Below are 25,880 nucleotides of genomic sequence, written 5' to 3'. Positions count from 1 at the left end.
CACCGCTTTGAGTCCCCAGGACCAGGACTGCGAACCACTGCTGTTCATTGGGACCTGTTCATCTGCAGACACGCTGTCACAGCTCTCTGTATCTGAGGACAGAAAACATCACAAGACACAGGCTTCATTATACTCAAATTAGACAGCACTGAATATAATGAAAATTATGTTGCTATTATCTCTGTCCTCAGTTTTTCTTTCTAGGTACTGGAACTACACAAAAGTACCTGCCCTACCCAGAATAGCCTACTCTCTCCCTTCCTTGACAGCTGGAGCTGCGCTATCCTTTCACCCTCTTCCATGGCTGTTAGCTAGCTACCTACAAATGCATTTGGAGTTTGTGTTTAGCTAGCTAATATGAAGTTAGGTAGCTGGTGATATTTAATTCACTTACTGTAGCTAGCTAGCTATACAGTATGTAAAGTTGGCTAGATAGGTATCTAGCTACGTTAGCAGCTCATTTGAGTTAGCCTGCACTGTAGCTAGCTAGCTAATAATACATCTTTTTTTACATTTTCCAAATGTATTTACTTACTTGAATAGGTTATTCCATTTGGAGACAGGGCAACGATGTTTGTTTGTCACCAGAGCGGTTTAGAGCATATTACTATTTACCTGTGAATAAATTCATAAAACAGAGAATGGATTAAACTATTTACCCATTTAATAACCAGACCTTCATACAAACTTGCTATGCTGAATTATTGATGCACAACGAGCTTGCTGCTATATACTGCCATATGATGCCAGCACGCCCACAAGCGAACCACTCTGAGCGGCCGAAGCGGCACGCGGAAAATTTACCGCGTGCTAGTGTACATGAGCCGTAACGGATTCGGTTCAGTCAGTCGTCCTAATGAGCCCTCCACAGCTAGCTAGTTTAAAATCCTTAAGAGTCTATTGATGCACCCATGAGCCAATATAATTAACATAATAACAAATCCCCATCAAAATCAGTCAGTTTAAGCCAATAGTGTGTTTTTTTTTGTATGGGCTGCATCTCAATCCACCGCATCTGCCTTCAGCATCTTTGGTGGAAAGTGGCAGAGCTACAGCACTGTTTATCAAACTAAGAGACATCCCCAAAATCCTCCTTCTCACTAAAATGTATGTAGCATACGAATGGTTGGGTCTACTAAATAGTATGACCACTCTATGGACAGATGAAACCCCCACAACTGTCACGGGACTCGTCTGAAAATAACCCGGTAGTAAGTAAATACAAAAAATATGGGAGTATGGAGGCAGTATTGTGCCAACAAAAAAAAGGGGTTAAATAGGTGTCCAAAAAACAAAAATATTTCCTGAGCTTTCTTATATCTCCAAGATATAGGACAGATACTTAACCTTATTCCTTGTGATTTTTTTGTTTCGTTACTGTCTGTTTTTCCATTTATGAATGTCTAATTCAACGCGTTTCTATAGGTTATATTTTAAAGGCCAAATTCAAATATTTTTCTTCCCACCCCCTTGTGTTGCCGGCTTGCAGCACAAAAAGTCTCCCCTTGAGCAGTAGACTGTATCACCCTGAGATCCAGATGGTTACTACCAATATTACAAGTTATTTCTCGTGTATGCTGTTATCCTGCTTACTCAAAATATAATCAAGTGAGATGGAAATTGGCCACGTTAACTACCGCCAGCGACATGAGATACAGCTGCCCGTGAAGCAACTGCTGCCCAGTGGCAACAGTGGGAAACACCTCGATACAACACCAAATCACTGGTCATTCACTCCGCCTTGTCATTACATTATCTCATTTTGTCACGGTGACATCCAGATTCCAAATGGTGACCAATAACTTACTAAAAGTAAATTCTCTCTCGCCCATCGAAATAAACACACTTTATTTTACAAGGTTTAACTAGCAACATGCTGCTGCTGTTGTTGCCAGCTGGCCAGCAGCATAAACTAGCTAGCAGGGCTTATCAGGTTGACTGACTGAACCGAATCCATTAATCTCCACTTGACTCTCAGCTGCGCGACATACTTCATCATTTTGGGCACCAGGAATGTCCTTATAGCCTCTCCCATGGGTAACTGCATACTCAGTCTGGTTTCATAGACTAGACGTAACATAGTAAATGTAAATTTGTAACATGTCATACGTTTATCAAATTTCTAACATATTTTACGAATTGCAATTCGTAATATATCATACGAATTGTAATTCGTAACATATCATATGAAATGGAATTTCTTTCCTTCTTAATGCGTTTCAGCCAATCAGTTGTGTTGTGACAAGGTAGGGGTGGTATACAGAAGATAGCCCTATTTGGCAAAAGACCAAGTCCATATTATGGCAAGAACAGCTCAAATAAGCAAAGAGAAATGACAGTCCATCATTACTTTAATACAAGAAGGTCAGTCAATCCTGAAAAATTCAAGAACTTTGAAAGTTTCTTCAAGTGCAGTCGCAAAAACCATCAAGCGCTTTGATGAAACTGGCTCTCATGAGGACCGCCACAGGAAAGGAAGACCCAAAGTTAACTCTGCTGCAGAGGATAAGTTCATTAGAGTTAACTGCACCTCAGATTGCAGCCCAAATATATGCTTCACAGAGACATTAGACCGGTGGAAATCTGTCCTTTGGTCTGATGAGTTCAAATTTGAGATTTTTGTTTCCAACCCGCAGTTTCATTGTGAGATGCAGAGTAGGTGAACGGATGATCTCCGCATGTGTGGTTCCCACCGTGAATTATGGAGGAGGAGGTGTGATGGTGTGGGGGTGCTTTGCTGGTGACACTGTCAGTGATTTATTTAGAATTCAAGGCACACTTAACCAGCATTGCTACCACAGCATTCTGCAGCGATACGCCATCCTATCTAGGACAATGACCCAAAACACACCTCCAGGCTGTGTAAGGGCTATTTGACCAAGAAGGAGAGCGATGGAGTGCTGCATCAGATGACCTGGCCTCCACAATCACCTGACCTTGACCCAATTGAGATGGTTTGGGATGAGTTGGACCGCAGAGTGAAGGAAAAGCAGCCAACAAGTGCTCAGCATATGTGGGAACTCCTTCAAGACTGTTGGAAAAGCATTCCTCATGGAGCTGGTTGAGAGAATGCCAAGAGTGTGCAAAGCTGTCATCAAGGCAAAGGGTGGCTACTTTGAAGAATCTCAAATATAAAATATATTTTGATTTGTTTAACACTTTTTTGGTTACTACATGATTCAATATGTGTTATTTCATAGTTTTGATGTCTTCACTATTATTCTACAATGTAGAAAATTAAAGAAGAACCCTGGAATGAGTAGGTGTGTCCAAACTTTTGACTGGTACTGTACTTCCCACGCTGTTGCGGGACAACAGTGCCTGGCAACAACAGTGCCTGGCAAGCGGGAGCGAAGGACATTGTGTCCCGGTGTTGTTAACGTTCATTCCCTCCCCACTGAATAGACTGTATGAAGATGACATCTATACTGAACAAAAATATGAATGCAACAATTTCAAAGATTTTACTGAGTTACAGTTCATATAAGAAAATCAGTCAATTGAAATAAATACATCTATGTATTTCACATGACTGGGCAGGGGTGCAGCCATGGGTGGGCCTGGGAGGGCATAGGCTCACCCACTTGGGGAGCCAGGCCACTGGGGAGCCAGGCCCAGCCAATCAGAATGAGGTTTTCCCCACAAAAGGGCTTTATTACAGACAGAAATACTCCTCAGTATTGACGCAAAACTAAATGAGAATCCATCAAATCCAATCAAGCTTTATTTATACTGCACATTTTAGAAATGGAATGCAACACAATGTGCTTTACAGGAAAAAACAAATAAAAACAATGAAAATAATAACAAACATAAGAGGATATCAAAAATAGAATAACAATAAAAACTGAACGACTAAAAAGCACCCTTTTGTTTTTGTTATTATAACAAAGTCACTTTTTCAAAATAGGCCTTCCCAGATATGTAATTTATTGTCATAAAGAGTTTAATTATAATGATAACATTCGCCTAGGATCTCACTTGGTGAAGATCACAGGACTGAAAATAAATGAATTCAACAACCATGTTTCTGTCATTAACAAAAACAGTCATGGTTTGTAACTCTACAATTCACTCGAAAAGGCAAGGCACACTGGAAAATTATATTGGATGCATGGTTTAGTGGGGGTGTTACTCAACATTTTCAAGCTGATACAACTCAAATCTGGAACCCCTACAGGGTCACAGTGACTCTATTGGTTTGAGTAATGACTACAAAATCATGTGGGTTTCCTTATAAGCTTTGAGTAATGACAGCACATTGGGGTTTACAGTGTAGTGATTCGCACTGGTTAATTGACTCATCCTGCAGCCCAATCCAGCCAGGCAAAACGGTCTTGAGTGGCAACAAATCTGCCCAATTAGCTGATCCACCCACTTATTTTGCCTCGCCCACTTTCAGACACACTACACGTATGCCGTTACCCATGACTCAAGGGCAGCGCCATTGAGGCCATCTACATTTTGAAGTAGTCAGTTTTCTTTCACTAATTCTATGAGTTGGTAAACAAACTGAAAGGGTGCATACGGCCACAGAGTGTGCTGTTTGAATAGGTATAAAGCCATGGTTGGCGATTTACTGCCATCTGCAGTTATGAAATGTATGCTCATGTGTATAATTCATTGGCTGATCCCTCCTAATAACCTGGATGGAATTATGTGAACCTTCCTTAACCCATAGGAAGTCCCACCAAGTTAACTGCATAAAAATGGTGAAAGTCCTCAATGGCGCTGCACATGCTAAAACAGGCTTTTGGGCACCAGAGTCCTAAAAGAGATAGATCTATCTCTATGTGCTAGAGCCACTGGCTCTCAGCAGGGGTAAGCATGACGGCGCTGACGTAAGTGGAGTCACCATGCACCTGTATTGGCGAAATAGCAACGAATTGGGCAGCGCTGTAGTTGCTCGCCCCAGCCTGACTCATGCAATAACGCTGCTCAAAGAACAAAGGAATGTTTGGCGGGAAAGCACTGAGCGTTATGCTAATTATCGCCATCTACAATAGGAGAACAAGTATTTGATACACTGCCGATTTTGCAGGTTTTCCTACTTACAAAGCATGTAGAGGTCTGTAATTTTTATCATAGGTACACTTCAACTGTGAGAGACGGAATCTAAAACCAGAAAATCACATTGTATGATTTTTGAGTAATTAATTTGCATTCTATTGCATGACATAAGTATTTGATACATCAGAAAAGCAGAACTTAATATTTGGTACAGAAACCTTTGTTTGCAATTACAGAGATCATACGTTTCCTGTAGTTCTTGACCAGGTTTGCACACACTGCAGCAGGGATTTTGGCCCACTCCTCCATACAGACCTTCTCCAGATCCTTTTCTGGGCTGTTGCTGGGCAATACAGACTTTCAGCTCCCTCCAAAGATTTTCTATTGGGTTCAGGTCTGGAGACTGGCTAGGCCACTCCAGGACCTTGAGATGCTTCTTACGGAGCCACTCCTTAGTTGCCCTGGCTGTGTGTTTCGGGTCGTTGTCATGCTGGAAGACCCAGCCACGACCCATCTTCAATGCTCTTACTGAGGGAAGGAGGTTGTTGGCCAAGATCTCGCGATACATGGCCCCATCCATCCTCCCCTCAATACGGTGCAGTCGTCCTGTCCCCTTTGCAGAAAAGCATCCCCAAAGAATGATGTTTCCACCTCCATTCTTCACAGTTGGGATGGTGTTCTTGGGGTTGTACTCATCCTTCTTCTTCCTCCAAACACGGCGAGTGGAGTTTAGACCAAAAACCTCTATTTTTGTCTCATCAGACCACATGACCTTCTCCCATTCCTCCTCTGGATCATCCAGATGGTCATTGGCAAACTTCAGACGGGCCTGGACATGCGCTGGCTTGAGCAGGGGGACCTTGCGTGCGCTGCAGGATTTTAATCCATGACGGCGTAGTGTGTTACTAATGGTTTTCTTTGAGACTGTGGTCCCAGCTCTCTTCAGGTCATTGACCAGGTCCTGCTGTGTAGTTCTGGGCTGATCCCTCACCTTCCTCATAATCATTGATGCCCCACTAGGTGAGTTCTTGCATGGAGCCCCAGACCGAGGGTGATTGACCATCATCTTGAACTTCTTCCATTTTCTAATAATTGCGCCAACAGTTGTTGCCTTCTCACCAAGCTGCTTGCCTATTGTCCTTTTTAGCCCATCCCAGCCTTGTGCAGGTCTACAATTTTATCCCTGATGTCATTACACAGCTCTCTGGTCTTGGCCATTGTGGAGAGGTTGGAGTCTGTTTGATTGAGTGTGTGGACAGGTGTTTTTTATACAGGGAACGATTTCAAACAGGTGCAGTTAACACAGGTAATGAGTGGAGAACAGGAGGGCTTGAGAGAAACTATCAGGTCTGTGAGAGCCGGAATTCTTACTGGTTGGTAGGTGATCAAATACTTATGTCATGCAATAAAATGCAAATTAATTATTAAAAAATCATACAATGTGATTTTCTTGATTTTTGTTTTAGATTCCGTCTCTCACAGTTGAAGTGTACCTATGATAAAAATTACAGACCACTACATGTTTTGTAAGTAGGAAAACCTGCAAAATCGGCAGTGTATCAATTACTTGCTCTCCCCACTGTATGTATACTGGAAGATGTGAATTGCAGAAAATTACCAAGTGCCATGTGATCAGGTAGAACACATTAGCAATAGCCATCATCCCAATAAGAAAAAAACATGTTTCAAAGTTGATACATCTGCATGGAGTCACAATTCACATCATAATCAAGCTGTTCACCATCTGCAGCCATTCTATTTATCCTAGATGTACGTAGTTATTACTTCTAAACAAAAACACTTTTTAGGATTCTCATATAATTACAATGTTTGGTTATTGCTTGAAAGTTCGCTAGGATGATATTTGGTTGTGATCATTGCACACAACCTATTTTGGATGCAGCAGTTTTTAGCTAAAATGCTAACACTCGTTCATATAGACTGTAGCAAAGCTACCCAAAGAGCCATTTTACTGGTTGAAGTTGAAGTGTTGTTTAAGTATAATGCAGTTGATTTGCCACGATGACACAACCATTATATTAAGCAGGACATTCATACTAGCCTAACAATCCAATTATTATCCAAAAGTAGTGTGAAATGCACTGCAATGTATATGTTGTTTTGTTTTTGCTGGCGGTCTATGAGAACTCCCCAGTGTTTTCCCCCAAGGTGGGGACATTTTGAGTGTACTTATGTAGGTGAGTCAACTTATTTGAATGACATTATTTCACATGATTTAATACATGTTATTAATGTTATTAAGTCTGCTCCATTTGAAGTAGAAATCATTTATTACATTAAACAAAACGTGTATCATTTTGAGACTACAGGAAGTAGGCTGACTTCTGCGTTAAACAACTACAGTCAGCCTGCTTTGGCTGTCAACAGTCTTGTGGCTATTGTAGTTTTTGACTGTAGAAAAACAGGAATATCTATTGTTGCCCCAGGTGAGGCAGGCATGCGAGAGAGGGGCATCTGCGACTGCGCAATGAACTGTCTGAGCAGGGGAACGCGCCCAACATGTACATTCAGTATAACATTTCATGATGATGATTTTTATTGATAACAAAGAACTAAATGGTTTTCATTGTTTATCATCAGTAATTATTACACCTGCTATTAAAAATGACAATAATTCAAAGAATGATCACAGAACCACCTGTTTACTTTTCTTTATCAAACAACCTTTGACTTGTCTGAATGATATGATTTCTCTTGTCAGACATTTTGTGCTGTATAAGAAAATGGCTCACAGACAGACGTCAGTCTCATAAAGATAAAGCCAAGAGGGAGTTTTCCTTGCTTTATCTCAATGATCAGTCTTACGTTTTTCAGACTCAAAGGTCATGTGAGGGTCTTCGCAACAAATGTCCTGTATCACCACCAGTTTTGAATCTTGTTTGAGAGACGTAATAACCAGCCTAAATGCACTTAATCACACTCTCTCTCTGTGTCTTTGATTGCAGACCAGCACAGACCAGTGATTAGGCCTGCCATGCAATCTCACTGATACTGTAGTGTACAGTATCCTTACGCATGACTGGTGGGCAGAGAATGAGGATGAGTGATATAACATACCTTTGTATTTCTTAGAGTTTTGATCTGATAAAGCCCTCAAACTCAACTCTGGACCTCGAAGCTAGTTCCACTGCATTTTTTCATTGTTTCCCTCTAATCAGGGACTGATTTAGACTTGGTACACCAGGTGTATGCAATTAATTATCAGGTAGAACAGAAAACCAGCAGGCTCCGGACCTTGTAGGGTAAGCGTTGAGTACCACTGCATTATTGTAGCCATCTGCTGCAGCCTGTCAACTATGCCTCTGCCTATCCCTGATCTCTCCTCTCTGCACAGGCTACACAAACGCCTCACACCGCGTGGCTGCTGCCTCTCTAACCTGGTGGTCCCTGCACGCACCACCCACGTGGAGTTCCAGGTCTCAGGCAGCCTCTGGAACTGCCGTTCTGCTGCCAACAAGGCAGAGTTCATCTCAGCCTATGCTACCCTCCAGTCCCTCGACTTCTTGGCGCTGACGGAAACATGGATTACCACTGAAAACACTGCTACTCCTGCTGCTCTCTCCTCGTCTGACCATGTGTTCTCGCATACCCCGAGAGCATCTGGTCAGCGGGGTGGTGGCACAGGAATCCTCATCTCTCCCAAGTGGACATTCTCAATTTTTCCCCTGACCCATCTGTCTATCTCCTCATTTGAATTCCATGCTGTCACAGTCACTAGCCCATTTAAGCTTAATATCCTTGTCATCTATCGCCCTCCAGGTTCCCTTGGAGAGTTCATCAATGAGCTTGACGCCTTGATAAGTTCCTTTCCTGAGGATGGCTCACCCCTCACAGTTCTGGGGGATTTCAACCTCCCTACGTCTACATTTGACTCATTTCTCTCTGCCTCCTTCTTTCCACTCCTCTCCTCTTTTGACCTCACCCTCTCACCGTCCCCCCCTACTCACAAGGCAGGCAATACGCTTGACCTCATCTTTACTCGATGCTGTTGTTCTACTAATCTCACTGCAACTCCCCTCCATGTCTCCGACCACTACTTTGTATCCTTTTCTCTCTCCCTCTCCTCCAACACTACTCACTCTGCCCCTACACAGATGGTAATGCGCCGTCGCAACCTTCGCTCTCTCTCTCCCGCTACTCTCTCCTCTTCCATCCTATCATCTCTTCCCTCTGCTCAATCCTTCTCCCTCCAATCTCCTGATTCTGCCTCCTCAACCCTCCTCTCCTCCCTTTCTGCATCCTTTGACTCTCTATGTCCCCTATCCTCCCGGCCGGCTCGGTCCTCCCCTCCAGCTCTGTGGCTTGATGACTCATTGCGAGCTCACAGAACAGAGCTCCGGGCAGCTGAGCGGAAATGGAAGAAAACTAGACTCCCTGCGGACCTGGCATCTTTTCACTCCCTCCTCTCTACATTTTCTTCATCTGTTTCTGCTGCTAAGGCCACTTTCTACCACTCTAAATTCCAAGCATCTGCCTCTAACCCTAGGAAGCTCTTTGCCACATTCTCCTCCCTGCTGAATCACCCCCCCTCCCCTCCTCCCTCTCTGTGGATGACTTCGTCAACCATTTTGAAAAGAAGGTTGATGACATCCGATCCTTGTTTGTTAAGTCAAATGACACTGCTGGTCCTGCTCATACTGCCCTACCCTATGCTTTGACTTCTTTCTCCCCTCTCTCTCCAGATAAAATCTTGCGACTTGTGACGGCAGGCCGCCCAACAACCTGCCCGCTTGACCCTATCCCCTCCTCTCTTCTCCAGACCATCTCCGGTGACCTTCTCCCTTACCTCACCTCGCTGATCAACTCATCCTTGACCGCTGGCTATGTCCCTTCCGTCTTCAAGAGAGCGAGAGTTGCACCCCTTCTCAAAAAACCAACACTCGATCCCTCTGATGTCAACAACTACAGACCAGTATCCCTTCTTTGTTTTCTCTCCAAAACTATTGAGCGAGCCGTCTTTAGCCAACTCTCTTGCTATCTCTCTCCGAATGACCTTCTTGATCCAAACCAGTCAGGTTTCAAGACTGGTCATTCAACTGAGACTGCTCTTCTCTGTGTCACGGAGGCTCTCTGCACTGCTAAAGCTAACTCTCTCTCCTCTGCTCTTGTCCTTCTAGACCTGTCTGCTGCCTTTGATACTGTGAACCATCAGATCCTCCTCTCCACCCTCTCCGAGCTGGGCATCTCCGGCGCTGCTCACTCTTGGATTGCGTCCTACCTGACCGGTTGCTCCTAACAAGTGGCATGGCGAGAAGCTGTCTCCGCACCATGTGCTCTCACCACTGGTGTCCCCCAGGGCTCAGTTCTAGGCCCTCTCCTATTCTCGCTATACACCAAGTCACTTGGCTCTGTCATATCCTCACATGGCCTCTCCTATCATTGCTACGCTGACGACACACAACTAATCTTCTCCTTTCCCCCTTCTGATAACCAGGTGGCGAATCGCATCTCTGCATGTCTGGCAGACATATCAGTATGGATGACGGATCACCACCTCAAGCTGAACCTTGGCAAGACGGAGCTGCTGTTCCTCCCGGGGAAGGACTGCCTGTTCCATGATCTCGCCATCACGGTTGACAACTCCGTTGTGTCCTCCTCCCAGAGTGCGAAGAGCCTTGGCGTGACCCTGGACAACACCCTGTCGTTCTCCGCTAACATCAAGGCGGCGACCCGATCCTGTAGGTTCATGCTCTACAACATTCGGAGAGTACGACCCTGTCTTACACAGGAAGCGGCACAGGTCCTAATCCAGGCACTTGTCATCTCCCGTCTGGATTACTGCAACTCGCTGTTGGCTGGGCTCCCTGCCTGTGCCATTAAACCCCTACAGCTCATCCAGAATGCCGCAGCCCGTCTGGTGTTCAACCTTCCCAAGTTCTCTCACGTCACCCCGCTCCTCCGCACACTCCACTGGCTTCCAGTTGAAGCTCGCATCTGCTACAAGACCATGGTGCTTGCCTACGGAGCTGTGAGGGGAACGGCACCTCCGTACCTTCAGGCTCTGATCAGTCCCTACACCCAAACGAGGGCATTGCGTTCTTCCACCTCTGGCCTGCTGGCTCCCCTACCTCTGCGAAAGCATAGTTCCCGCTCAGCCCAGTCAAAACTGTTCGCTGCTCTGGCACCCCAATGGTGGAACAAGCTCCCTCACGACGCCAGGACAGCGGAGTCACTCACCACCTTCCGGAGACATTTGAAACCCCACCTCTTTAAGGAATACCTGGGATAGGATAAAGTAATCCTTCTACCCCCCCCCCCTTACCCCAACCCACCCCCCCCCCAAAATTTAAAAAAAAAAAAATAAATAAACATTGTAAAGTGGTTATCCCACTGGCTATAAGGTGAATGTACCTATTTGTAAGTCGCTCTGGATAAGAGCGTCTGCTAAATGACGTAAATGTAAATGTAAATTATAAAGCATGCATATTCTCTGTCAGAGGCAACATTGTAGTTTATTATAATGCCTATGGGTCTTAGAATTTCCAACAGTGTGTATGTCAAAGTCTGTCAAAGACACACACGCATACCCAAACAACAACGTCATTAGGTTTATCTGTGTCCGTACTTCTCCCTGATAGACTTATTCAAAATAATGATATAATACCAACTCAAATCAGGTTAGCGTTACAGCATTCTAATGGTATATCTTTTAAAATGAAACTCTTGATCAGGTTAATCTGCATTTGAACAATTAGTGACATGGGAAGGTCATGTACTGTAAGTCTAACCAGGGCCACCTCTCAAAAGAGACATAGAGCAAAGTGTATATTATAAATGTGATGGCATACGGACAGTGGTGTGTGTTTGTGTGTGTGTGTGTGTGTGTGTGTGTGTGTGTGTGTGTGTGTGCAGTGTTAAAGCAGAGTGAGAGGGGAGGAAGTGGATAGGGCAGAGAGAAGGCACACTGACCCTGTGTAGCAGAGGTGTTTATTTTGACTGGAGTACACCGCGTTCAGCAGCATTGGTTGGAGGAGGATTGGGAAAAGTATTAAGGGTTGGGTGCACTTTGACAGCCGCAACACCACAACTTGACTGGTGGGTCTGGTGACAGCGTGGGCCGAATGGAAGGACCGTGTGCTTAACTTCACTGTCCCTGTATGGGGCTTTGCTGTCAACATGGCAGAATGGAACTGGTGCCCATTGATTTGTATTTAACAGACCTGGTTTCAAGTACTATTTCAAATATCGCAATTACTTTCACATACATTCGAAGTAAGTATTCAGATCTATTTTATTTGAATAGACAAATAGTTGAATATTTCAATGTGTTTGGAAATACACTTGGAAAGTATTTAAAAATACTTAAATACACTGACTCAAATACACTCCCATGCATTTAACCCAGGTATTTGAAAATAGTATTTGAAATTAGTATTAGAAAATACTCTCAAATACAATTAGGTTTTTACTAATAACCATTCAAATACTCAAATAAAAGTACTTGTTTTAGGCTGTGTATTTGAAAATACTGAAATACACAGAAAAAAGTATTTGACATACCAGATACTCAAATACACAGGTATTTGAACCCAGGTCTGGTATCTAATGCTGATCACTATGGATGCTCACCTGCTGTTCCCGTTCCTGATGATGCTACTGGCTGTGTGTATGGATTATGACTATGCAGATGCAAATGAGGACCAGGGCAGTCAACTGCGAGGCCTTTGGAGGTTGTCAATGAAAGACTCAAAGCAGAAAACGAAAGGTGAGAACAACATGAGATAAAATATCAAGAAGGTTGTGTCTTCTTGCAAGATGCTGATATAATTTTACTAGGACCCAGAGTTTTTCATATAAACTCCTGGCCCTACATACTGTAACATAATGACCTCCCGACCGGCTGCAGGTGTTTGTTGGATGTTTGTTCATTAGGAAGTTAAAAGGTTAAAAAATCACCTGTTGTGAAATTCCTCTGCCAGACAGCTTTAAACTGTTGTGACTGAGGTTACTTTGTTTAGATAAATATTTTCCTCTTATGTAACTGTGTCTGGGCTAGCCTGCCCTGATCAGCTTGTAGAATACATTAGCCTTTGCTGTCACCTTGAGAGACAGGACGCTACCTAATACTCTTACTGTATAGTAAACTTCAACAAAAGAGAATAAAAGCAGAACTATAGTTCCACTGATAAAATGCACGTGTCCACAGTTGTATTTCTTACACCCCCCCCCTCTCTCTCTCTCTCTCTCTCTCTTCAGGTGTGCCACCTCCTCATCCAATCAGAGGAATGGTCAAACAACAGCTGCTGTACTGCCGTGTTGGGATTGGATACCATCTCCAGGTCCTGTCCAATGGAACTGTAGGAGGAGTGCATGAACCAACTGAACATAGTAAGTTCTGCTGACCTCCCTTTAATTGATAACAATAATATACAGTATATCAGTTGTTATGTCAGTGTCAGAGGAACTGTCCATTTCAGAGAACAGGTATGAAACAGACCTGGAACCCCTTGATGTAAGATCATTAACCTGTTGCGTGTGTGTGTGTGTCACTCTTTTGCGTTAGTCTGTATCTCACCATCCCTTGCATCCTGCAGGCTTGCTGAAGGTGTTTGCCATGAAGTGTGGTGTTGTGGGAATCAGAGGCATCAAGAGTGGCTTGTATCTCTGTATGAGCCAAGAGGGCATCGCACACGGAGCAGTGAGTACAATTCAGTACATCTAACATGACTCTAACTTGACTGTTATAAATGGGGTATAGTAATGCAATGAAGACATTTGCTTTTCTGAGCATCTCATCTTGTCCACCCGCAGGTACAGTTCTCATCTGACTGTCTGTTTAAGGAGAGCCTGGAGGAGAACCACTACACCACCTTCTCCTCCCTGTCTCACCCAGGCATCTACTTGGCCCTGTCCCATAAAGGAGAGGCTAAGAGGGGGACCAGCGCTGGAAGACACCAGCCCTGCACACACTTCCTCCCTCGCAGAGCTCCATAAGTAACCCCTCTGCAACCCCTTTACAACCTTTCTACAACATTTACAACCAATGAACCCAACTCAGGGGTCACAACTGTAACTGTGAGGAGAATCCTGCAAATCCCTACAACGTTGAAATAACCCAAACTATACAACTGTTGGGCATTTCACCCTTTTACCCAGTGTGACTGATATACTTGAAATGACGGAAGCAACGGAAGAAAAGCAAATTGGCATATAATGGTAGACTAACTCTAAGGGTCAACGCACACACGGCCCTTGTTTGCTCTGTTAGCATAACTGGATGTAACTGGACTGGACTGGATTAAAGGATAATCTGTTAGAAATATGAGGATATTTATGGACAAAAATATTTGTTTTTTAGTCTAAAGTGTCAGTCGGATTGAGTTGTGGTCATTACACTTGCCTTTTTTAAACTTTTCACATTATTTATAATATTTATCAGGGTCGACCCTAGCCTTTTGGGGGCCCTAAGCATTTGTTTGGGGGGCCCCCCACCTCACGGCCAAAACATTTTAGTGGTCCCTCATGATGGCGGAGAGAAAAGTTTTAAAGTAAATTTCCTGCAATTCTACATATTTTGCCATCAGAAGTAAAGAAAATGTTACAGTTTTAAAGCAAGCTTTCTGCAATTCTACACATTTTGCCATGGGGAAGAGAGAAAATGTTGCCATTTCATCCCAAAATAAAATGCAATTCTATAAATTTTGAGAGAAAAAATGTGGAGTTTCAAAGCAAATTTCCAACATATCTACCCATTTTGCATTGGGGTTTAGAGAAATATTTTGCATTTACAATTGTACACATTTTGACATGACTTATGCCATGTTAATGATATCTGGGTGAGTGCGACTAACAAAATCAATGTGGGCCCCCTGGAGGTCAGGGCCCCTGGGCACCTGCCCTATGTGCCTGGTCGGTATTCAGCCATGATTATTAAGTTAGATAGCTGGCTAGACTAATTTACCAATCTAAAAAGTGTTAGCTGACATGCTAATTGAGTGATTGTCATTGACTGACATAACAAGAGAAAAACTGCTGATGCACAACCCAATCTTTTAATTGCACCTTGTGTAAGTTCTAAAAAAAAGTTGTATTTTAGTCGGGGGCCCCTAGCAGCCAGGGGCCCTAAGCGACCACTTATGTTGCTTATGCCTGGAATCGGCCCTGATATTTACTACAATTTACTATGAATATACACCCCCCAAGGTATGTATTTGGACAGTGATACAAAAATAAATATTTGGCTCTACACTCCATTATTTTGGATTTGAGATCAAATGTTTCATATGAGGTGACAGAATGTCACCATTAATTTGAGGGTATTTTCATACCTGATTTACTGTATGATCTTTGTCCGTCTGTAACTTTCTCATTCATGATTAATTCATGATTATCCATAATCATGGTTGCATCCACATTCATGTAGAAGTATTCACAAACATCTTATTTTCTTACTTACAATAACATTTCCTCCAAAATGACACAGTACATTATTCACCATTCACTTCCTTTTGGGCAAAACATAATCTGAAACACTACCAAAACAAGCTGCAAATGCATCCAACAAGTTTGTAGTCACAAGCTTGATGTAATCATTGTGCGCAAGTAATATGGGGCCAAATATTCAACTTCTGACAACTTTAATACGCTATAAGTGACATTTGTCCAAATACTTATGACATCTTCAAATGGTGGGACTAGATATATAAATTGCTTTCATTACAAAACGGTAAATCAGATATGCATGAAAATAACCTAAAATAAAATGTGACATTCTGTATTGTCACCTCACCTTCAACTCAAATCCAAAATGCTGGAGTATAGAGCCAAATAGAAAAATATATTATCCCTGTCCAAATACATACATAGGGAAGTGTACATGTACATAGGTTATGAGGTCTATTCCTCTATTTATTCTACACACACTCTGACCCCGCCCCCAACCCCTCTCTCTCGGGAATGATGCACACCTCACTGAATAAGACATAAGCGCTTGCCAAAGAGACGTGATGAGGAGAGATAGATTTACCACCCAGGATTTCAAGTCACCTCAGACCTCTCACTGGACCTCCAATATGGGAGAAAGATTCCACCACAATGCACAATAAAAAATAACTAATTTACTTGGGGTCAATTTATGTTTATTTATTGTCATATTACTTCTTCATTCTCGTTCTTTTTATTTAGTACCGTTTTTTTTACTACGTCTGACACATTTTTTATTATTTAAAGTCATATTATTACACTGATCATGACTTAATGGTAAATTATTTGTAAGAGTGAATCTATTTTTGATGGAGAGCTGATTACTTTTCTGGGAACATCTGAGTGATCTGAACTCTATAGACTAACAGACTGTCAGCTGGCCATTATGTTCGGCCTAGACTATAAGGACAGGTGACCACGTCACCCCCTACAGTGAGGGAAAAAAGTATTTGATCCCCTGCTGATTTTGTACATTTGCCCACTGACAAAGAAATGATCAGTCTATAATTTTAATGGTAGGTTTATTTGAACAGTGAGAGACAGAATAATAACAAAATAATCCAGAAAAACACATGTAAAAAAAATTATAAATTGAATTGCATTTTAATGAGGGAAATAAGTATTTGACCCCCTCTCAATCAGAAACATTTCTGTCTCCCAGGTGTCTTTTATACAGGTAACGAGCTGAGATTAGGAGCACACTCTTAAAGGGAGTGCTCCTAATCTCAGTTTGTTACCTGTATAAAAGACACATGTCCACAGAAGCAATCAATCAATCAGATTCCAAACTCTCCACCATGGCCAAGACCAAAGAGCTCTCCAATGATGCCAGGGACAAGATTGTAGACCTACACAAGGCGGGAATGGGCTACAAGACCATCGCCAAGCAGCTTGGTGAGAAGGTGACAACAGTTGGGGCGATTATTCGCAAATGGAAGAAACACAAAATAACTGTCAATCTCCCTCGGCCTGGGGCTCCATGCAATGATCATGAGAACGGTGAGGAATCAGCCCAGAACTACATGGGAGGATCTTGTCAATGATCTCAAGGCAGCTGGGACCATAGTCACCAAGTAAACAATTGGTAACACACTACGCCGTGAAGGACTGAATGAGACCAAAATTGAGCTCTTTGGCATCAACTCAACTCGCCATGTTTGGAGGAGGAGGAATGCTGCCTATGACCCCAAGAACACCATCCCCACCGTCAAACATGGAGGTGGAAACATTATGCTTTGGGGGTGTTTTTCTGCTAAGGGGACAGGACAACTTCACCGCATCAAAGGGACGATGGACGGCGCCATGTACCGTCAAATCTTGGGTGAGAACCTCCTTCCCTCAGCCAGGGCATTTAAAATGGGTCGTGGATGGGTATTCCAGCATGACAATGACCCAAAACACACGGCCAAGGCAACAAAAGAGTGGCTCAAGTGGCGTTTTTCTGGATTTTTTTGTTGTTATTCTGTCTCTCACTGTTCAAAGAAACCTACCATTAAAATTACAGACTGATCATGTCTTTGTCAGTGGGCAAACGTACAAAATCAGCAGGGGATCAAATACTTTTTTCCCTCACTATATGTCCATGTCATGTGGTCCGGTCCAGGGAGGGACACACACCCCGTGCCACGTGTAACCCTACCCCTGGAGGAGCAGGCGTGGGATAATTTGATCCCCTCGCTGAGTGGCAGGCCTCTTCGATCAGAACTCGCCTACTCAGGTGTCCCTTTGTGTCTGAGCGGTGAGCGCGGGTTCAGGTAAGGCAGTTGATATAAGACCTCCCATTAAGGGAGAGAGAAAGGGAGAGAACTGTATGTTCAGTTGGTATCCGGATTGGAAGAAAAAGACACGATGGTGGAGAGGATCAAGATAATTACTACCGGAATCTAATGGTCACTAGGTTGGCCAGAAAAGTAGCTGGTCAGGCAGTCATTTTAGCGGCAATCTACAGATTGGTTTGCTCAAGTCTTCCTTCTCTTATCTCTTTGGGTCTTTGCCTTTTCACCTCTTTTCTTTTGTCTTTCATCTTGTCTATCCTGTACTTTGCGCTCTCATCCGTCTTTCTTCTCCTCTTTCTCCTCCTCTCTTCCATTCCATGCCATGGAGTGTTTCTGTCAACTGCTCTGAGATGGACTGTACAATAGATGACAGGGTGTGAGGGGAGACATGGCAGACCAAGAGAACACTGAGGAGCCAGCAGCTCCTGCTGCTGAGGAGAGCACAGCCACTGACACGGTAAGAACACATCCTTTTTTCTAAGAGTGTATGCATGTTCAGAAATTACTTCTGATTATGTTTAAGTTATATTATCCATCCACATGGTAATAGTCAAGAGCTTTGGTTACATGTCTATGTTAGCTATACACGTGGCTCTATACTATTGGTCGTTGAGTAGTATAAGCGTTGTGTCAATATCCATATCATCCCATAGGCCCCTGAGGCCGAGCAGACAGACACATGGAGGATAGAGGTGGTGTCTGTGACTGATGAGGACCTCCCGACCGTCGATACCCCGACCACATTGAATGTCAGTCCCCTCGACAGCCCCAATGACACCCCTCCACCCGACACTACCAAACCTGAACCCACCACTGAGCCCAAAGCCCCGCCCCCTGCCCCACCAAGTCCAGCCATGCCAATCACTAAGGTCCAGACTTTCATGAATGGTAAGAGACTGGGACTCCTCTACCTGTACAGTGGAGTGTGAAGTGTAATAGGTAAGAGTTCACCATTGTGGATTATAGTATTCTATGCCTACATTTGAATGAACATGGAAAAAAGGGTTCCAAACTGGTTATTTGCGGAGGGGGTTCTACCAATAACCGTTTTGATCAGAAGAACCCTTTTTGGAAGACGAGGGTTCTTTGTAAGGTAAAGGGTTCTATCTGGAACCTTTAACATCATATGAACCGTTTTTGGAAGAAAGGGTTCTTTGATAATTATTTGGAAAGCAAGAAGGATTATTTGAATGGCAAGAAGGGTTCTACATAGAACCATATATAGTATTTCCCATTATGCTCAATTGCAAGGACATTTTCAGAATAGTTTGTTTTACTGTAATATTTGTGTTTTTGCATGTACATTGATTGGTTGATACATTTTATGCTATACAAAGATAAATAATATACCGTTTTCTAATCTAATCCAATCTGTTAGTAATTGGATTTATTGCACCTGTTACTGAGATGGTTGTTCCAGTTTAGATGATTGAGGTAGTCTCAGTATTCAGTCTTCCCTACCCTAGCAGTCATTCTGAATGCAGGTTGCAGGTGACTAACAATTCCACTTTTTGGATATCCTAACTCTGGCTGGATGCCAATTACACATCACTTTGCAAGGCAGCATAATGTGACTTGCAGGCCTGATGTGGCCTGTAAACCAGGATATTCCTAACATCACTGTGTTAGGGTATAACTAGGACCTCAAAAAAAGGCCTTATGATATATGCAATGTATTGTATTAAATAATTACATTTTAAAGGCTTATAAAGCTGGTGGAACCGTTTATAGAGGGTTCTAGAAAGAACCCTCCAAAGATATAATGGTTCTTGGTAGAACCCTTCATAGAGGGTTCTAAGCAGAACCCTACATAGAGTGATTAGGTAAAACCATATACAGGGGGTTCTTTGAAGAACCCTACATAGAGGGTTCTAGATAGAACCATCTGCAAAGGGTTCTACCCAGCACCAAAAAGAGTTCCCCTATGGGGACAAACCGAATAACCTTTTCTCTAAGAGTGTAGTGGTTGGCCCCGGAGAGGCTCTTTGAATTCAAAATTCCTTTGTCATCCTTTGACAGAGGATGATCCATCAGAGGAGAAAACGTGGTGTGGCCGGTTGGTGGCTCGCAGGATGGAGCTGCTGATTGGAGCATCGGTCCTCATGGTGGTCATTCTCACGCTGGGCATTGGGCTGGGAGGTGAGCACTAACGAACATAGTCTTTTTGTAATTAATTCATTATACTGCTTCCCTCAGCTCTTTAAATAATTAATTAACCCCTATCCAGTGACGTGACTTACTTTAATGTATGACTGTTATTTATCGAATTACCTAACTATGTTTAATTGTCACTTGATTAAATTAATCATGTAACAATTAACTCATTAGGAATTTGGGGCCACACGGAATACGTTTCTTAACGAGTTACCATCGCCTGAATTAAACTCCAAGAAGATATATATGTCATATATCAATAACAGTCACTTATTAAATAATTACCTCTTATCAGTCTCATTTTGAACATCGCATAATCCTTGAACCTGCAAGAACCCTAATCTTATTGATGAATCAGCAATACACAAATTGGCTTAATTATTTATTTACCAACTAAATAATTACACAGAATGCAAACACACACGCACACATAGGTTATTGATTACTAATGTAATACAATGAAAACAGGTCCCTAGTGGACTGGACTAACAATAGCATGAATGCTTGGGTAGAAGGAGGGTTGGCTGATTCAGAGAGAGGGGGGAAAGGAAGAGATAAAGGAATTCACCTATCGGACATTTCTTAACTACGCTCACGGAAATATAAATGCTTAGCACCTGCTCATTCGGATTAGAAATGCAACATGTATTTATGTGTAGCTGTCCTCGATAATTGAGTTGATGACGTAGGACTCTGGTTTGCCCACCAGAGATCCCAATGTCTTTGGTAGAGTTTCTGGTCTTAGTGGTGGTTACAATGGATACTTCAGCGTACCCTGTAGTTCGTAGAGTTGAACTGTTAGATAGATACTTCGGATGTACCAACGGTTGTCTGAGAGGGATTGTCCTTCCCAACTCGTGTCTTTAATGAAAGTTCTCTAGACGACTATACAAGGCAGCTGCAGACTGAGATGATAAGGTCTAGTGCGTTGTCTTCTTCTCGTGTAGAGGTTGAGAGTTTCACCATTTAGCCATATTCAGCTTACGCTGCCTGTTGGCTGGTCTGTAGTGTCAACCATTTTAAGCTGTGGGGCTTCCTGGTCTAACCATTTTAACCTGTGTAGCTTCAGCTTCACGCTTCCTGGTCTGGTAGAAATTCAACAATTTGCAACATCCGGCTTATACTGTAATCTGTTTGGTCTTCCTTTGGTAATGGAGTTGTTGTTTTAAACCATTTTGTATCACATTGTTATCTTCACAAAAGTATTATTATACTTAATCATTTGTTTTATACAACAATTAGATGCAAACCTCATAACTGGGAAGTGTACACCCCCAGAGATGCAGTAATGTTGTTCCACCGTCTTTAATGACATCACAACATAGTAACGAATTTGACATGATTGTTCTTTAAGTCGCCACCGACCATTTCCCACATTCATTGAAGTATGAATATTGTTTCATTATCCACTTTTGGATGTTGGAGTCTTGGCGGGAAGACTTCCTTTGTTTCACAGGGAAATACCCTCTCCCAATACTGCATGGCATGGAAAAGAGAGTTTATGCAAGGAATTTATGACCGATCATAAAACAGGTCCCCAGGAGAGGGGGTGTTCAAACCTTTGCCTAGCCGGCATCTTTGATCCTCAGCCCATGAGGGCAAGTCATGACACCCATTATACAATTTGGTTCCTGTCCTGCTTTAAAGTCAATCAATGCCTGGAACCCTGTTTGCACAGTAAAGACAGAAACAAAGTGTTGTTGTCTGGTGTCAGTTTACAAACAACAGCATGTTAAGGTTTTTTTTCTGTCTCCACAGTGAGTCTGAGCTGTGTGGGGAAGTTCCGCTGTGGTACGTCCTCTCACTGCATCAGTGGCTCAGCGCAATGTGACGGGGTGATGGACTGTGAGAATGGGGAGGACGAGCTTAGCTGTGGTGAGCAGAGCTACTGTTTTATCCCAACATACACAAGGACAAGGACACATTAGACTATTGAGACGCAGCTGGTCAAGGGACTCATTCAGTAGAAGCCTATATTCCTCACTCTCTCTACCAGTATCTCTACTTCTGTCTCCTTCTCGACCTGACTGTTCGTACAGTGCGTTTGAGTGGAAAGAGCTCAGTGCTCCAGGTGCTGAGTGGAGGAGTGTGGAGGACTGTCTGCTCTGAAGACTGGAACCCTGCTCTGGGCCTTTCTGCCTGCAAGCAGCTGGGCTACTCCAGGTATGACTAGGGTATTTAACATGATATGCGTTATTGGCCTTCTTGAGCCCTCTTTTTCATTGCCCTTGTGTGTTCCAGGATAGAGCTTGCCTGGTGATAATAGATGAGTTTTCGGAGGGTGTTTCTGATTCATTGGCAATAATCTATTCTATTCACCCCTCAGGTATGTGGAGTCCCGCTCCCTCCCCCTCTCTGCTATAGAGCAGGATTTCCAGCAAAACCTGGTGTCAATCAACCTGAGCCAGTCGGGCCAACAGACCATCAAGATTCATAACGCCGCCGGCCTCAGGTAGCCCACTGTCACCACATCAGAACAAGAGAGATGATAGAGACGGATGCTGTTTTGAGAAAACATAATTATTTTGCTATCAGTATTCTGAGCATCTCTGTCTTCTGCTCTCCCCTCGTCTTGCTCTCCCTTTCCTCTCTTTCTCCAGTAAGACTCAATGCAGCTCAGAGACGGTGACCACAATCAAATGCCTGGGTGAGTGGATATTTAAGGAAAGTGAGAAACTATACATAAAGGTAATAATATAATTGTAAGTGCATATTGTGCATGTGTCTGCAGAGTGCGGCTCCAGACCCCAGTTCAGCAGTCGTATTGTTGGGGGTAATGTATCAGCACCGGGCCAGTTCCCCTGGCAGGTGAGCCTGCACTTCCAGAGCGAACACTTGTGTGGAGGCTCCGTCGTAGCAGACAGCTGGATACTGACAGCTGCACACTGCGTGTATGAGTGAGTCGAAAGAGAACAAACACATACACACACACACAAACACATAATCATATGACAAACACACACACAATCCCACACATCTCATACTGTTCCTCCTTCCTCAGGTTTGCGTTCCCCACACTGTGGGCAGTGCATGTAGGATTGACAGAGCAGCCGGTGAATGGGGCTCAGGCTCTGGCAGTACAGAAGATTATCTACCATGGCCGCTACCGGCCCAAGGCCCTAGACTATGACATTGCTCTGATGAAGCTGGCTGAGCCACTCACCTTTAACGGTAGGTAGGGACCCCTCTGTCTTTAGACATACTGTACATCTCTGATCTCTCTCCATTTGTCTTTATGAATGGAGGGAGGGACATTTACATTTACATTTTAGTCATTTAGCAGACGCTCTTATCCAGAGCGACTTAGTTAGTGAGTGCATACATTTTCATACTGCCCCCCCGTGGGAAACGAACCCACAACCCTGGAGTTGCAAGCGCCATACTCTACCAACTGAGCTACAGGGGACGGAGGCAGGTGCACGGCTCATAGTATATCCTATGCTTTGTTTCTGTAACTCCTTTTTTTATCCATCTTAATCATCTCCCTCCATCCCTCATTTTTTCACACTTTCCACTCTTTCTTTTTACCCCAATACACCCCCTCTTCTCTCTGGTCACCTGGCTGTCTCTCTCTCAGGTTTCCCGGGCTCTGACAGCGACATGTCATTAAGTGAATGGTCTGTCTGTGGTTGAGGCCATAAGGCTCACCCACACCCCTACTCTTGTTTTCCTGCAATCCTGCATCTCTACTCTAGCTCACTTTTCATTATTGAATGCATTGTTTTCTAGCCATTTGTTAGTTGCCCAGGAATAAGAATCAGGTAAATAGTAGATTGTCTTAGTGAACTCTTACTTTATCACTATTTTAAACCCAGGTGTTTCTGGGAAGTGTAGTTTGTTTCTCTGACCCGTCCTCCCTTCCTGCTCCAGGTCTAGTGGAGCCCATCTGCCTACCTAACTTTGGGGAGGACTTTGAGGACGGGACCATGTGCTGGATCTCAGGCTGGGGGGCCACTTCAGAAGGGGGCGAGTCTAGGCTGTTAAGCATCTCACATGCTGTTCCTCTATTCACACAAGTAGTCAGTCTAGGAGTCATAGAGTTTTAAAATGTTTTTCTTTGTAAATGTATACTTTGTCTGAATGTAGTCTGCTCTTTGCCAGGAGAAGCTAGTGATTCGTTGCTCTCTGCCCGGGTCCCACTCATCTCCGCTAAGGCGTGCAGCGCGCCTGGGGTCTACCAGGGCTACATCTCCCCTGGGATGATCTGTGCAGGTTACCTGGAGGGAGGAACAGACTCCTGCCAGGTACTGTAAGCTGATGGTGGTGAGCCTTAGTACAGAGTGAGACCTTTTGTGATTGTGTAAGTCTACATGTGTTAAATATATATATGCTGATATGTTTTCACTGCTGGTAAAATGTTAGCTGTGTCTAGGGCCTTTCTGTGAGAGCCTGGGGTTTTACTGTTGTGTTTGTGGCCCCCAGGGGGACAGCGGGGGACCTCTGGCATGCGAGGACTCAGTGTGGAAGCTGGTGGGGGCCACTAGCTGGGGCCAGGGCTGTGCTGATAGGAACAAGCCTGGGGTGTACACCCGCGTCACCCAGTCCCTCAAGTGGATCCACCAACAGATGGAGGTTAGGAAAGGGAGCAGGAGTTGGGGATTGGGGCTGGCAGGGATTGATGAACAAGTATTTGAGGGTTTATGAGAAGGGCCAAGAGTTTTGTTCTGACCAATAAAACATCTTATCATGGGGTGACATTTATCATGGGAGTTAGTGGGGAGAGAGCCAGAGAGTCAGAATGAAAGAGTGAATGAATGAATGAGGACATAATTCCTCAGTGTGTGTTCAACAAAGCAGAGACTTTTCGAACCACAGTGAAGCAGAGAGACTTGAACAGCTGTTGAGGAAGAGAAAGGGTATGATGCTTGAGCCTCCCCTTTTGTCCCTTGTGTTTCTTTTCTTATTCTGTTTCACGAGCCCAGCTGTTCTCCTATCCATCGATTCACAGAACTAAGACCGACAGCAGTGTTCTATTCACATACTGTGCCTCCCCTCCCCCAAATCCAGCAGCTGGCTGTACAGTAGAGTACAGGGCTGTGTTCAGATATGTAGCTCAATTGGTAGAGCATGGCGCTTGTAACGCCAGGGTAGTGGGTTCGATCCCCAGGACCACCCATACGTAAAAATGTATGCGCACATGACTGTAAGTCGCTTTGGATAAAAGCGTCTGCTAAATGGCATATTATTAAATATGACATGCCTCTCTGACACATAGAGGAATAAATAATTTCAGCTCTTTTCATTATTTTATCTGCAACGTTCAGTGTGTTTCACTCTTGTGAATGTTACCCAGTGCTAACGCTATGTTTCCTCACTGACACCTAGTGGAGATGAAGTATAACTCAAACCCATGTCAATGTTTCTCTTCTCATGTGTCTGTGTTTCTACATCCCTAGAAAGAAGAGGCGCTGAACACCTCGGAAGTTAGTACGGACAACTGAATTAGTGGAGAAGTCTTTTTATACATCTATCAAAACTGTATAATATTGTACATTGCCTGGGACTTAAGAGTACTGCCAATAATAAAAAGCGACAGCGACAGTAGAAATGTGAGAGACAGAGTATGCAGCTGAGCCTCACCTCACCCCGAGCCAGAAACACTCAGTGGGGATCTAAGTGCATCTCAGGTTGTCTGAATGACATCACAAGAGAAGAGGGAAAATTTGATGGAAACTATACAGTACATTGGGGCAGCTTTTCCCAACAACAAAGGCCCTGACTTGTGCAATGATATAAGAATAGAAGATGGAGAGTTTGGAAAAAGTCATCCAGTCCATCTCAAACAGAGGACCAATGTGCTGCCTGTGAGGCTATTATTCTACAATGTAGAAAATTGTAAAAAATAAAGAAAAACTCCTGAATAAGTAGGTGTGTCCAAACTTTTGACTGGTACTATAAATAAAGATTAACGTGTGCAAAATATAGTTTTTAGACTGTGATCGACTTGTCTATGTATTGTTGATCTGACTGCCTAAGCACTATTTCAGTTCCTTGTGA

At 43.6% G+C, this 25,880-nt stretch overlaps 2 protein-coding genes across 2 annotated transcripts; both read left to right on the top strand.

The window, feature by feature from the left end:
• Positions 1–12,576: 12,576 nt before the first annotated feature.
• LOC311143342 (fibroblast growth factor 4A-like) lies at positions 12,577–13,965 on the top strand (the record flags this gene model as incomplete). Its single annotated transcript, XM_084179184.1, has 4 exons — positions 12,577–12,736; positions 13,228–13,359; positions 13,566–13,669; positions 13,783–13,965. 4 exons carry the CDS (start codon positions 12,577–12,579, stop codon positions 13,963–13,965), a joined length of 579 nt encoding a protein of 192 aa, XP_084035310.1.
• A 4,152-nt stretch (positions 13,966–18,117) lies between these two features.
• On the top strand, positions 18,118–25,324 carry LOC311143422 (transmembrane protease serine 3-like; the record flags this gene model as incomplete). Its single annotated transcript, XM_084179242.1, has 13 exons — positions 18,118–18,186; positions 18,383–18,617; positions 19,749–19,868; positions 21,642–21,758; positions 21,923–22,046; positions 22,210–22,335; positions 22,484–22,530; positions 22,615–22,780; positions 22,885–23,054; positions 23,754–23,849; positions 23,985–24,127; positions 24,306–24,455; positions 25,280–25,324. 13 exons carry the CDS (start codon positions 18,118–18,120, stop codon positions 25,322–25,324), a joined length of 1,608 nt encoding a protein of 535 aa, XP_084035368.1.
• Positions 25,325–25,880: the final 556 nt, after the last annotated feature.

This window comes from Coregonus lavaretus, assembly GCF_964263955.1.
Source record: "Coregonus lavaretus genome assembly, chromosome: 16".
Classification (NCBI taxonomy): domain Eukaryota; kingdom Metazoa; phylum Chordata; class Actinopteri; order Salmoniformes; family Salmonidae; genus Coregonus; species Coregonus lavaretus.
The sequence above is the reverse complement of the archived record's forward strand: the minus strand, read 5'-3'. Positions and strand labels throughout refer to the sequence as shown.